The sequence below is a fragment of the Hippocampus bargibanti genome, linkage group LG01 (assembly GCF_051943395.1).
Source record: "Hippocampus bargibanti isolate YZ-2025 linkage group LG01, ASM5194339v1, whole genome shotgun sequence".
Taxonomy (NCBI): Eukaryota; Metazoa; Chordata; class Actinopteri; order Syngnathiformes; family Syngnathidae; genus Hippocampus; species Hippocampus bargibanti.
The window spans coordinates 5,385,170-5,398,960 of record NC_142734.1 but is presented as its reverse complement, the minus strand read 5'-3'; the positions used below and the strand labels follow the sequence as shown (position 1 = coordinate 5,398,960).

The 13,791-nt window shown below is 40.5% G+C and overlaps 1 protein-coding gene across 1 annotated transcript; it reads right to left on the bottom strand.

Moving 5' to 3' along the window:
- Nucleotides 1–994: 994 nt before the first annotated feature.
- Nucleotides 995–13,502, bottom strand: LOC148902845 (V-type proton ATPase subunit S1-like). Its single transcript, XM_088991938.1, has 10 exons — nucleotides 13,343–13,502; nucleotides 12,107–12,227; nucleotides 11,256–11,330; nucleotides 10,997–11,190; nucleotides 10,873–10,910; nucleotides 9,039–9,124; nucleotides 8,722–8,954; nucleotides 7,079–7,114; nucleotides 5,653–5,890; nucleotides 995–3,710 (listed from the first exon to the last, which is right to left on the bottom strand). The coding sequence occupies exons 1-10, from the start codon at nucleotides 13,465–13,467 to the stop codon at nucleotides 3,498–3,500; spliced, it is 1,359 nt and encodes a 452-aa protein (XP_088848064.1). The 5' UTR covers nucleotides 13,468–13,502; the 3' UTR covers nucleotides 995–3,497.
- Nucleotides 13,503–13,791: the final 289 nt, after the last annotated feature.

Sequence of the window (13,791 nt, the reverse complement as noted above, 5' to 3'; positions counted from 1 at the left end):
ATATCAAAACTTCCAAGATGTACAACCCAGAGCTCCTTGAGACAATTCATGCAAAAAGCTATCCATTCCATCAAGCCATCAACGACCATCACAAAGGTAAATAAAATGACTTTATTACACAGTACAAGTTATTTCTTTAATTATACCATGGTATATTTATTATCCATAAAATAATGTATTTTGTGTAGTTTTAAGGCTTAGAAAATTAGAAAATTATGTTTTATGGTGACCTGGGAACGGATCATTCTCATTTTAATGGTTTCCTATGGGAAATTGATTTTTAGGATACACACCTTTCTCCTTACACACTCTGTCTGGGAACCAATTAAGTTAGTAAGCCAAGGTATCACCGTACACTGGTGCACCTTATATTTGAAGCCATAATGAGCCACAACACATCTCTCAATTACTGTCAGCAGCCACCAACTCAATTTCCTCTGTAGAAGTATTGCGTAACCGCAGTCTCTCAGCTAGCGCCTTATAATGTGGTGTGCCTTATATGTGGAAAACTTTTATATCTTTATATATTATATATGGAAAACTTTTTTTCATTCAGAGAAGGTGTGCCTTATGGTCCGGTGTGCCTTTATATATGGAAAAAAAGTTTGAAAATACACCATTCATTGCCTTATAATCCGGTGCGTTTTATGCACCGGAAAATAAGCTATTCTTGTCAGGCAACAGATATCTTCCAGTCATGAGATGGATTTTGGATAAGGCTGATTATTTTTTTTTTTCCGCGTTTGACAATGGTCGTAATTCATACATCTACTTACATAATTCACATGGCCTTTTTTTTAAAGTCCAAGATAGAGCATTTGCAAAAGATAAATTTCAACTGGAAAGTGTGGGCACATTTCAAAACAACTGTAACAACATGTGAAGTCAAACTTTTCATGTCAAAGTGTAATCTGTTGACTTGTTGCGTACAAAACCCTGAAAGCCCACTTTGAAAAGTCTTAAATTGCCACGTCACCATGAATGATGACTGCCATTGTGCACACAAACTTTATTTTGGATTGCAGAAGCAACATCTTCAAAGTTGAACAGCATGTTGCATAGTTTTAAAGGACAACCTACGTCACTTTTTTGTTTCCTAACTGACATCAGAAAAACGTTTTATAGCATCTAAAATACCAAAACATGCAGTATATTTTTATTCAAATGCAAACACCAATAAAAATGACAGTGTCCAAAATTGAGCTGCCAATTGGGCATATTCAGAAAGTCCCGCCCCCAGTTCGTGACGTCTTGCATTGCTGGAGAATCAAAAGAATAGCTTCAGATTCTGAGAAAATGCTTTCTTGTTACACATCCAGTTATGAATATGATTCAAATAGTTCTGAAGAAGAAAGCATACATGTTTGCAATCGATTAAAGAATTTTTCATTTTCATTTTGAGGCATCAGGGGTGGGAAATGTTGCACCCAAGGGAGGCAGAAAATGGCGATAAAGCCGCGTAGGGAATTAGTCAGCTGGTTTCCATAGGATGATAAATTCCTTCCATGGAGCTTGGTCGCCCTCTTCTGGCGGCTCTGTGGTGCAACACAATGTTTTCAGACCAAACAAGTACAGCAAAATACATTGACGTGATGGAAGGACTGCTACAATGTGTCTTTTTTTCCGTCAGGCGCGTTCCTTCAGTGACGTCACGTACGGACTCATCACCAACTCCAAAACAGGACTTACGGAATATTCAGCGCGAGTCTTAAAATGTAAAATATAGCTATATGCGATGGAATCTTTGTAAAATACGCTCAGTAGAAGTTATTTGAAGCCATTTTACAAATTGTGGACACAACTTGTTCGGAGACGTCGGTTGTCCTTTAAGGCACCTTTGAAGTTTGAATGCCTCCTTTTTGGAAATAAATAATACAGGAGCCGTTGTGGCATGTGCACGATTTGAATGGAAAGGAATGATGGAGGATAAGTCGACTTTTGTACAACACTTGCTATACATTTGTAAATCAAAGTGGCACACTAAAATTATGATGAAAAAGAAATCACAGGTTTGAAACATTCCTCAAAGCATCTCACGCATTCTGCTCTACATTGTCATTCCAATTTTGGCAACAGCATACCTGCAATGTGCCAGGAACCAGGTTACTGCTAAAAACGACGTTAACTTGAATCTTGCTACCAGGAATGAACTGTCCCTCTGGATTCCAGGAAAGACCCGTACAACGCACATGCGCAAGTCATCTAAAGGAAGCTAACAGCTAGCACTGTGCCAATCACCTGTTCTCTAGTTTTGAATTAACGTTAAGTACAATACTTACTATTTTAACGATTTGTGATTTGCTTTTATTGGAAACCGTAATTGTCATTATTAACCCATGACCCGGCAAAACCGGAGTTCAGTGATACCTCGGCTTACGAACTTAATTGGTTCCCAGAGAGTGCAAGGCGAAAAGTGTGTATCCCAAAAAATAATTTCCCATAGGAAACCATTAAAATGAGAATAATCCGTTCCCAGGTCCCCATAAAACCTAATTTTCTAAGCATTAAACCTACACAAATATTCTTATTCCTTTTTTTATGTATAATAAATTTAATAAAATAAATTATAATTAAAGCAATGAATTGTACTGTATAACAGTCGTTTTATTTACCTTTGTGATGGTCGTTGATGGCTTGATGGAATGGAGTGTCCGGTTTCATCAGCATTAAACACTTGATGAGGAACGTAACCTTCTTCTTTCACCATCTTGAGAATTGATCCCTTGTAGGTGCTTTCTCTGCGATAATTTTATCTAGTTCCTCATCAATTGTGTTGTGTTTTGCTGGGTTGATAGCTTTTTGCATCAAGTGTACAGATGGCTTGTGTGGGTTGTTTGTGGAGCCTGATTGATGGGATACATGTATTTTAACCTTGCAGTCTACACTCTGCCTTTGAACTATCAAAGTTGAAACTTTCTCACTGTCGTCTGCCTATCTCTTTAATGTTTAAACCACCTCCTCTAACTGCTGCGTTCTTGACCAATCACGTGGCTTTAACCGATGACCGGGGCCGGGGAATAGAGGACAAAAAAAGTCGGCAGCCATTTTCTTTTTGGAACGGCTTCACTCTCTCTGTCTGTAAATCCCACCACCACTCACAGCTGCGTTGTTGACCAATCATGTGGCTTTAGCGGAAGACTGGGGGCGGGGAATAGAGGACTAAAACAAGTCGGCTGCCATTTTCTTGTTTGGAGAAAGGGCTCGTTCCCGAACGACACATCACTCATTGTGGCGCTCGGTGTGTATCCCAAAAAATAGTTTGTATGCCAAGGTAATTTTCATAAATTTAATGTTTGTAAACCGAAAAGTTCGTAAGCCAAGGGGTTCGTAAAACTGAGGTATCACTGTCGTTGGCAGGTATGCATCAGTAGCAAAACTACACTCGCGCACAAAATCAACTAAACCACATACAAAAGCTCAACCTGACGGTTTTGGCACTTTGGGAATAACAACATCTTGAAAAACAGCTCATCAAATAGTGTCCGGAGTGCCCTGAATCACTCCGACTGAGGCACGGAAATGGACGGCCCCTTGGGATCGTCGAATCGGTCCATCGTGTTGAGCTGCATGATCATCTGTAGACCGTACACAAAGATGGCCAACAGAAGCAACGATGTCAGCAACCCCATCCAAATTCCTGCCGTGAAGAAGCCGGCGCAGTCGCTGGCGTAGGAAAATTCTGTTCTGTTGGCTAAGCCGAAGCCTTGAATCTGCAAAGAAATGCCATCAAAGATATTTCAGGTGAAGATTCTGATCGCGGGAAAATGTAGCAATTGGGTGAACGCAATCAATATTTTTTGTATAAGCGGAACATGTTTGATTTGTTCCAGAAATGTGGAAAGGAGAGTTCATTGCATATAGGAGGCTCCTTTGTGAATAATTGGGACGCCTTTTCCTGTCATAACTTTGCTGTTGTGTTACTTCCGGGTAGTGGCGAGACCACTGGCGAGAATGGCTGCCGCTGCTCACCCGCAAAAAAAAAAAAATCCTGTGACTGTAAAGTGTCCTTGAGAGTTTTGAAAGGCGCTTAAAAATTAAATGTATTTATTATTATTATTATTATTGCTCCTCGGGCTACTCAATGAGCTGAAGGTGCAAGTTTGGTTGGATGAATCAATCACAAATTAATTCATTCATTGCCATTCCCGAATTTATAAAGCGCTGGTCAGACCTCTTTTTTTTTCCCCATTCCATGAGGGGGCAGCATTTCCATTTTTTCCATGTTAGCACTTTGTTTCAGCTTCAGCTGTTGTTAAAGATCCATATAAACCAACATGTATGTATTGCATTGTGTTTTGTACTGCCGCCCCATTTCAAGCTCAGATAACTCTAGACCCATATAACTTAGGAATTAACTTTTTCTGATGAAAGAAGAGAGTCTTATGCGCCTTATGTGACGGTGGGCCTTATATGTGAAGTAATATTGAGCCACAACAGGTCTTGCAACTAATTTCAACAGCCACCGACTCCATTCACCCTCCCTGTATAAATAGAGTGTAACCCCAGCCTTTACTATCGCACCTTATGAAGTGTTGTGCCTTATATATGGAAAACTTTTATATATGTATACATTATATTTGGAAAACTTGTAAATCATACAAACTTAAAGGACAACCGACGTCACTTTTTTGTTTGCCCTACTTGCGAACATTCGAGTTACGAACGTTACATATGAACATTTTTGTAGTAACATATGTAGTATTCTCTCCAGTTGTACATGTACATATCTTTATTGAGCATATATTTTATTAAATGTTTATTTTTCAGTACAAACCAATACAGGTTACTTATACAAGCCTTAAAAATATTAATGTAAACTGTAAACATTCTAATAAGCCTTAAAGGACAACCAACATCACTTTTTTGTTTCTTAACTGACATCAGAAAAACGTTTTATAGCATCTAAAATACCCAAAACACGCAGTATGATATTTTTAGTCAAATGCAAAACACCAATAAAAATGACTTAAAGTGTCCAAAATCTGCAAAAAATTGAACTGCGAATTGGACATTTTCAGATAGTCCCGCCCCCAGTTCGTGACGTCACGTCAAGACGTCTTGCATTGCTAGTGAATCAAAACAAAGGCTTCAGATTCGGAGAATATGCTTTCTTGTGACACATCCAGTTATGAATATGATTCAAATAGTTCTGAAGAGGAAAGCATACATATTTGCAATCGATTAAAGAATTTATTCCGTGCCATTTTGAGGCAACATTGAGGGGAGATGTCTCAACGAAAAAGAGGCACAAAATGGCGACCTCCTGTGGCCACCTCCGTTTCCACAGGCTGATAAATTCCTTATATGGAGCTTGGACACCCTCTTCTGGCGGCTCTTGGGTGCAACACGAGGTCCCCAGACCAAACAAGTACAGCAAAATACATTAACGTGATGGAAGGACCGCTACAATGTGTCTTTTTTTTCCGTCAGGGGCGTTCCTTTAGTGATGTCACCTACGGACTCGTCACCAACTCAAAAACAAGACTTCCTGAATATTCAGCGCAAGTCTTAAAACGTAAAATTTAGCTATATGCGGTGGAATCTTATTAAAATACGCTCAGTAGAAGTCATTTGAAGCCATTTTACAAAATATGGACACAACTTTCCAGAGACGTCGGTTGTCCTTTGAATCTGTGCACGCAATGAACTGACCTGAAAATCGATGAAATTGAGCCTCCAGTCGGCCACACTTTGCTCGGTGGAGTTTGGCACAAGCAGAGCGTCGCGGAAACTGCGGAGCGCGCCGCAATGGAAGGAATACTCGGCGGGCGCAGAGATGTCACGGCTCCCCACGAAAGACGCCGTTAAACCATTGGACTGCAGCCGTACCCAGTCCAGGGTAAACCAGTTTCTGGCCGACACCGGATAGAAGCGCTGACTCATGGAAAAACTGCAAAGGCAACGTGCCAATTGTCAGCAAGATGGTCAACGTCGGTCGGCATCATAAGTGAATGGTTCAATCATTTCGTTTAGGATGCATACATATGTTCATATGATTTTCATATGTATGCATATGATGCATACATATGATTTTATTTTGTCTGGGACCACGCTTGTGACTCAAAACACAAATTAAAGTTAAAGAACGCATGCCTATGAATATTTCTATCTGTCTCTGTATCGATGAAAAGGTTTCTTCAGCCGTCATCTGTACTTCTTTGAAGGTGTCGAATTGTTTCGCTCCTCATCCAAGAAGCTTCGTCAGCGAACTAAAATTTTGCTGGTGGCTCTGGCCCTAAACATATACATATCCTTGTCTCCGTTGTTGCTACACCATTTGTGTTCCAATATATGTAAGTTGTAGCTTTTTTTTTTAACAATCGCTCATGATTTATTAACTGCTGATTAGTAACTGACTTGAATTGACGGCCACCGTGCAGCGCTCATATCTTGATGATGGCTTATATCTTTAAATAAACTCATGAGTTGAAGCATCCATATCTCACGGCACCACTGTAATAACACTGGATTGCAAGGTTGAGGTTTCTTCAGCCGTCATCTGTACTTCTTTGAAGGTGTCAGACGTTTCGCTTCTCATCCAAGAGGCTTCGTCAGCGAACTAAATTTTTTTGCTGGCAGTTTTGGCCCGATATATATCCCTTCTGTCCAAACATGGCAGTGCCAGCCTCTGCTGATTGGTCCCTGCTCTCAGGTTGGGGGAGCAGAGGACTACTTCCTGCGGCTACACTGATTACTTCTATTGTCCTGACTGATTACTTCTATTGTCCTGCCTGAGTATGGGGTCTACGACTGGCCTGATTGCCCCATTTGACCTGATATCACCTCATCAGCACAACTAAGCATATGTTGCCTAAGAAGTCAGTGGTAGGAACGATCCAAATTGAACCTCACCCCACCATGGCGATTGATTGAAGGGTTTTGCTGTTTTATGAAAATAGCTTCGTTTACTCCCATTTCAAACCATCGATTTTCTTTCGCTAAGATTTTAACCTCATTGTCACCAAATGAGTTACGATCATAAGATGACGATATTGTGGGAATTTTATTATTGCAAAACTGTCGTGACCGTAACATTCCTCATCGCAGTTGACAGATTTTGACTTTGAGACTTCCTTACCTTAGGTTGAAGCCCGATGGGTATCTGAGCACGAGCCTGAAATAGACAAAAGGTAAACATTTAACTCATTTACTGCCATTCACAAATTTATACAGGAATTGCAAATATGAAGTAGAGCACCATTCCCGATTTTTTTCGTTTTTTTTTCTTGCTTGGGTACCGATAAAGCACTGTCCATGGGCTATGTCAATGTTTGTTTTTCTTTTTTTCCCTTCCATGTTAGCGCTTTGTTCCAGCTTCAGCTGTTGTTCAAGCGCTATACAGACACTCCCCAACTTATAAACGGATACCTTCCGAACGGTCCTTCGTAGGTGAATTCGTTCGTAAGTTGCTTCAGTGCAATACTGTATTTTGTATGGAATGTATGTTTAAAGGACAAAGTTGTGTCCATAATTTGTAAAATGTCTTCAAATGACTTCTACTGAGCGTATTTTACAGAGATTCCACCACATATAGCTATATTTTACGTTTTAAGACTCGCGCTGAATATTCCGGAAGTCTTGTTTTTGAGTTGGTAACGAGTCCTCACCCTACGTCACTGAAGGAACGCCCGCGAAAAAAGGACACGTTGTAGCAGTCCTTCCATCACGTCAATGCATTTTGCTGTACTTTGGTCTGGAAACGTCGTGTAGGACCAAAAAGAGGCAGAAGAGGGCGACAAAGCTCCATGTAAGGAATTAATGAGCCTGTGGAAACGGGCTGATTAATTCCTTACACGGCTTTGTCACCATTTTCTGCCTTTTTTGGGTGCGACATTTCCCACCCATAATGCCTCAAAATGACACGGAATAAATTCTTTAATCGATTGCAAACATGTATGCTTTCTTCTTCAGAACTATTTGAATCATATTCATAAAAGGATGAGTAACAAGAAACCATATTCTCCGAATCTGAAACCATTGTTTTAATTCTCCAGCAAGGAAAGGCGTCTTGGGGTGACATCACGAACAAGGGGGCGGGACCTTCTGAAACTGGCCACTTCAGGGTTCATTTTTTTGCAGATTTTGGACACTTTAAGTCATTTTTATTGGTGGTTTTGCATTTGACTAAAAATATCATACTGTGTGTTTTGGGTATTTTAGATGCTATAAAACGTTTTTCTGATGTCAGTTAAGAAACAAAAAAGTGATGTTGGTTATCTTAAGGCTTATTAGAATGTTTACAGCTTACATTAATATTTTTAAGACTTGTATAAGTAACCTGTATTGGTTTGTACTGAAAAATAAACATTTAATAAAATATATGCTCAATAAAGATATGTACATGTACAACTGGAGAGAACACGACATGTTACTACAAAAATGTTCATATGTAACTTTCGTAACTCAAATGTTCGCAAGTAGGGCAGTATTGCATTGTATTTTGGACAGCCACCCTCATTTCAAGCTCATATAACTCCAGGCCCATATCAGTGAGGAATTAACTCTTTTTTTTCTGATGAAAGAAGAGAGTCTAAGGTTTCTAACACTGTACTGAATGTTTATATTGTCCTAAAACTCAATATTCTGTGGGTCCTGGAATTCAAGTGACAATGACAAAAACCCTGGCACTGGAGTGGACACATTTCACATGTCTGGCAGTGAATGAGTTAAGGGACCCAGCATCGGCAGCCCAACCCCGGCCCTGCAAAAAGCGCCTCTTACAGCGAGTTGGTGGCGTTGCACATGGAGCCTTCCATGGAGGGCGTTTCAGCAGCGAGGTCGGTCCACTCGGCGGTGGGCGAGAGGCTGACATTGAGGTTCTGCGCCCACAACATGATGCAAGGACCCCCGGAGACGTTGAGCATGATGGGGGGTTTGATGTCAGGGACGACGGCTTGGAGCAGCGACCGACCGATGGCAGGCGGCTTTGCCGCCACTGACTGTGAGGAAATCACCTGAAAGATACCAAAGTCGTTTGGAATAAAGGCGGATGGTGGCGTGTGTTCAACGGGGGACCTTGCGTGTTAATCGTAGCTCACTTGCGACGGCTGGGCTCCAGTGTACATCGCCGTGTAAGGCACCTTTTTCTCATTTATCGTCCTCAATACATTTGCAATCATTGCATCTGAAAAGAAACAACAGAGTCATCGTCCAGGGAACATGAGAAGGTTTCTAGCCGTTTTTCATCATGCTCGTCCTCATCAGTGTCACTGGCAGAGGCGGGCCGTGGATTTCATCGCTAGGCCTTCAGTAGTGCTGTGTCTGAATCAATCCAGACTGAAACAACTTGTTATTTACTACAAGTCCACTAGAAGATACCATTGGCCAGGAAACAACTGACCTTGTCTTAATGATGTCCATTTTTTTTCTTAAAAAGTCCATCTAAAAAATGGCTTTAACAATCAATCTGCAACCAAATCCAGTTCTTCTCCTCCCTCAGCCATTCTGGGTTGACAAAACTGCTCTTAAATCAACACAATATATTTGCTTATGCAGATCGCTACCGATACAGTGTGCTAGCTCTAGCCAGTATGCTCTTAACACGAGCGGATAGTGATACTATGATTGGCTAGTGACTAGCCATTCATGTGACTAGCCAATCATAGTTTGCGAAAACTGACGTTGACCAGCGCCTTCAAGAAGGCCTTGGTACCCCTTTTGGGTTGTTAACTCGAAATCTGATTGGTTAAAGCAACAGTGTATTGACACTTATTTTATGCTCAAGGGCCTGTAGAACTGATTGTGAAGGCATCCAGGTAGATATCTGACCCTCGTAACAAATGATAGCTGAAATGTGATTGATTAAATGCTTAAATACGAAAACACACGTCTGGAAGCAGCGCAGTAGCGGAAAAATCATGAAAGGAAGCTGAAAGACAATTTGGAATTATTTCATAAGAATTCATGGACAAAATATAATTAACATCAGTCTGCGATTCAGACATTTTGCTGATGCCAGTTGACCATCGTTCGTTTTGAAGATGTTTTATTCCTATCCATTTTATTATTTTAATTTCATGAACAGAGCCCATGAAGCAGCTGAGCATCCAAACTGTTTCATTACTTTTAACTCATTTACTGTCAGACATGCAAAGATGTGTCCACTTCAGTGCCAAGGTTTTTGTCATTGTCACTCAAATTCCAGGACCCATAGAATATTGCAATACTGCAAATTTCCCCATTGTGGGACGAATAAAGGTTCTCTGATTCTGATTTTGATATTGAGTTTTAGGACTACATAAACATTCAATGCAGCGTAAGAAAGCTTAGACTCTCTTATTTCATCTGAAAAGAGTTAATTCCTAAATTACATGGGTCTAGAGGTATATGAGCTTGAAATGAGGGTGGCTGTCCAAAATACAATACTATACATACATATAGGTATATAGGTATATATATATAGCGCTTTAACAGCAGTGGAAGCTGGAACAAAGCGCTAACATTGGGAAAAAAAGGGAGATTCGGCCACCTTGTGGAAGGGAAAAAACATTGCCAGAGGTCTGTCCAGTGCTTTATTAGCACCCAAACAAGAAAAAACAAATTCGGGAATGGCGCTTTATGTCATGTTTTCAATTCCCGAATAAATTCATGAATGGAAGTGAATGAGTTATTCTCTTCAAAAGTGGGAAGCCTTTCTGTAGATGCAAAACACTGTCATGTTTGCATAGCACTGGTGGATTTAGATGTGAAGACTCTCAAATTAAATTAAAAGTCTACATTTATGTTCATTTCATTTCTAATTCATTGTAGGGGCGTTCCCAGCTAAAAAGACACATTTGGGGAGGGAGGGGATGTCACATTGCTCAAATAATACTCGGGTATCACCAATTGATACCAGACAGAAAATGGAAAATAAATTGCAATCAATCTTACCATTGTCACGAAGCACTTCCTGGCAAGACTTCAGCAGGCTACACAGCCAAAAACAAATCCATTTTTAATGTTCAAGTTCACATGGTGACAAATGAATCAGCGCTTTTATCAGCTGCTACAGGACCTGATGCAATAAGGCAGGTTGACGATGAGCAAATTGCTGACAGATGCGTCCACGTCCAATTGCGACAAGGTGTCCTCATCCACCAATGTGGGTGAGACACCCAGCAGCTCCTCCAGGAGAGTCGCCGTGGAGGCGGATGGCGTCCACGCCACAGCGGGAAATGTCACTGAAGATACAGACGACCGCAGCAACGCCTGGACACGAAGTGCCGAGTCACGACGGGACGAGCGATGAAGACAAATGCGACTGGAGAACGTACCTCTAGGTTTTGAAAGACGCCATCCTGTTTGTTTCCAAATACGCCGGCGAACACTGTGAAGTCATCTTTGCTCAACTACACAAAAACAATATATCAGGCACAGATGGATGAGATTTGACCCTCAACTAGTGTTGCTAAAACACTGCAACAAAATATCTCCACAGAAGGAGGGGAAATATATCTGCTTTACTCCAAAAAATAATAATAATCCAAATTGTTTAATAAGCTTTCTTGGTTTGACGATTTTAACTCATTCACTGCCATTCCCGAATTTATTCGGGAATTGAAAAGCATGACGTGGAGCGGCATTCCCGAATTTTGGTTTTTCTTGTTTGGGTGCCGATTAAGTACTGGTAAGACCTCTGGCAATGTTTTTTTTTCACTTCCACGAGGAGGTAGCATTTGCCTTTTTGTCCATTTTAGCGCTTTGTTAAAGCTTCAGCTGTTGTTAAAGCGCTATAAAAACCAATATGTATGTATTGTATTTTGTACAACCGCCCACATTTCAAGCTCATATAACTTCAGACCCATATAATTTAGGAATTCACTCTTTTTTTCTGATGAAAGAAGAGAGTCGAAGTTTTCTTACACTGAATTGAATGTTTATGTAGTCCGAAAACTCAATATTCTGTGTGGCCTGGAATTTGGAAAAAAATTAATGACTCAGAGGTCATTGTATAGAAGTTGTTGGAAAGGATCGAAAGAAACGGCTTAAAAATAGTCATATGGAACGGCAGCTCCAAAGAGGAAGCAACGCTCCAGCTCAATGTCACACTACACTGAGACCAATGTAGTGTGGCATCATCACATGACTCAACTGCTCCACTCATTTCACATGTCACTTCACTGACCTTTTCTTGTAGGAAGAGCAGCACTGTGTGGGCGCCGGAGCCAAAGACGGAGCCCAGGTAGGAGGTCAGCTGCTTGTTGGACGTGATGTGGCCCGCTGAAAGAGAAGCCGCAGGTGGCAAACTGCCGGAGAGCAAAAACAAAGATATATTGCAGTCATCAGTGTGTAGAAACGATGGGAGAGAAGCAGCCATGATGGGGGTTTGGGAATTGGGGAATTGGAAAAGTAGCAACATGCAATTGGGATTGGACTAGGACTGGAAACAAAGGCCACTGTTTTGAATGGGTGGAGATGAGGGTTAGTAATATTAAACTAAACAGTCATGTTTTTTTTTTTTTTGAATGACATAATACATTGCTCAAAGGAATACCTCACACTACTAGAACCTCAACACACAAATAACTGAGTTGAAATGTCGGGCATTTGCACTGAATCATCCCCCGCAGGATTTAATTGAATGCTGATCCAGACTCTGCTTTCCATTCACAGTTCCAATTTGGAACATCCCCATCTTTACTTCACATGGAAATAACAACAGAAGAACGTATCCTGTGATTGTAAAGTGACCTTGAGAGATTTGAAAGGCTTATAAATGAAATGCATTATTATTATTATTATTAAATCAAATGTAAACCGTCAGTTTACTGGAATCCAAATGGCAACCCTTCAGCAGGTCACAACAACACTGGGCCATCTCATACAATTTGGAGACAGTGACGTGTTTGAATGTTTTTTTCTATGCTTCTCAATATCTTGTGATGGGCGGGCGACCAGTCTTTCGTACGCTTGCGTTTTACTCAAGTTAGTTGGGATTGCCTGCAGCACACGTGCGCCAAATTGAGGATACACATCATAGAAAAAGAACAGTTACAGTACTTGTATTTTAAGCAAAATTGTAGACCTTGAGGAGTGGAATTGTTGCCAAAAGAATTTCTTTCTCAAAACAAAACGCAGCATAAACAAGTAGTTATTTAGTAAATGCGATTGCGTAAAGATTAAATTCGTCTATTAAAGCGAAGTTGAAGTTCCCTTATTCAAGGCTCGAATGATTAAACTTGTGTTGTTTTTTTAATTCTGGCTTTCATATATATTAAGTCGGTTTTTCCCGAGTTTGACGTTTGCTTTTATTCAAAGAGCCAAGAAATATGATTTAGCAACTGGTAGTAGCGTTAGCATTAGCATACTACACAGTGGCGTTGATCTTACGGGTAAAAGAGGGTAAAACGTGATATAATACCCGTGTGTGGACCACATCAAAAGTGGCACTTGCGCGGTGGAGCTGGTCGTCCCAAACGTAGCCATTAAAAAACTTAGAAAAACAATCGGTCGCACTCGAAGGGAGCACGTCCAGCTTGCTGCCATCTTGACAAGTTGACCAAAAACTTGCCGGCACGTGACGCCAAACAGCTGACTGTCATGTGACCAAGATGGCGCCCACACCTCCTCACCGCTCCCTTCTGGTCTTTGCATTTTTTTTGGTCTTTTTTAAATAATAATAAAATAATAATAATAATAATATAATAATAATAATCATAATAATAATAATAATAATAATAATAATAATAATAATAATAATAATAATAATAATGATACATTTAATTTCTAAGCGCCTTTTCTCCCCATCTCTTTCTCTTTATTTCTCTCACAGGGGGTGAAACTGTGGGTGGTGACCCCAAACATTGTCCT

What these genes read in the sequence shown, in the direction of transcription:
- LOC148902845 (XM_088991938.1), bottom strand. Translation starts at nt 13,467, where the DNA reads ATGGCAGCAAGCTGGACGTGCTCCCTTCGAGTGCGACCGATTGTTTTT. An exon ending in GGAAGTGCTTCGTGACAATG is followed by an intron (nt 9,125 to 10,872) that starts GTAAGATTGATT and finishes GTTTCTTTTCAG; the next exon opens with ATGCAATGATTGCAAATGTA. An exon ending in TCAATTTCATCGATTTTCAG is followed by an intron (nt 3,711 to 5,652) that starts GTCAGTTCATTG and finishes ATTTCTTTGCAG; the next exon opens with ATTCAAGGCTTCGGCTTAGC.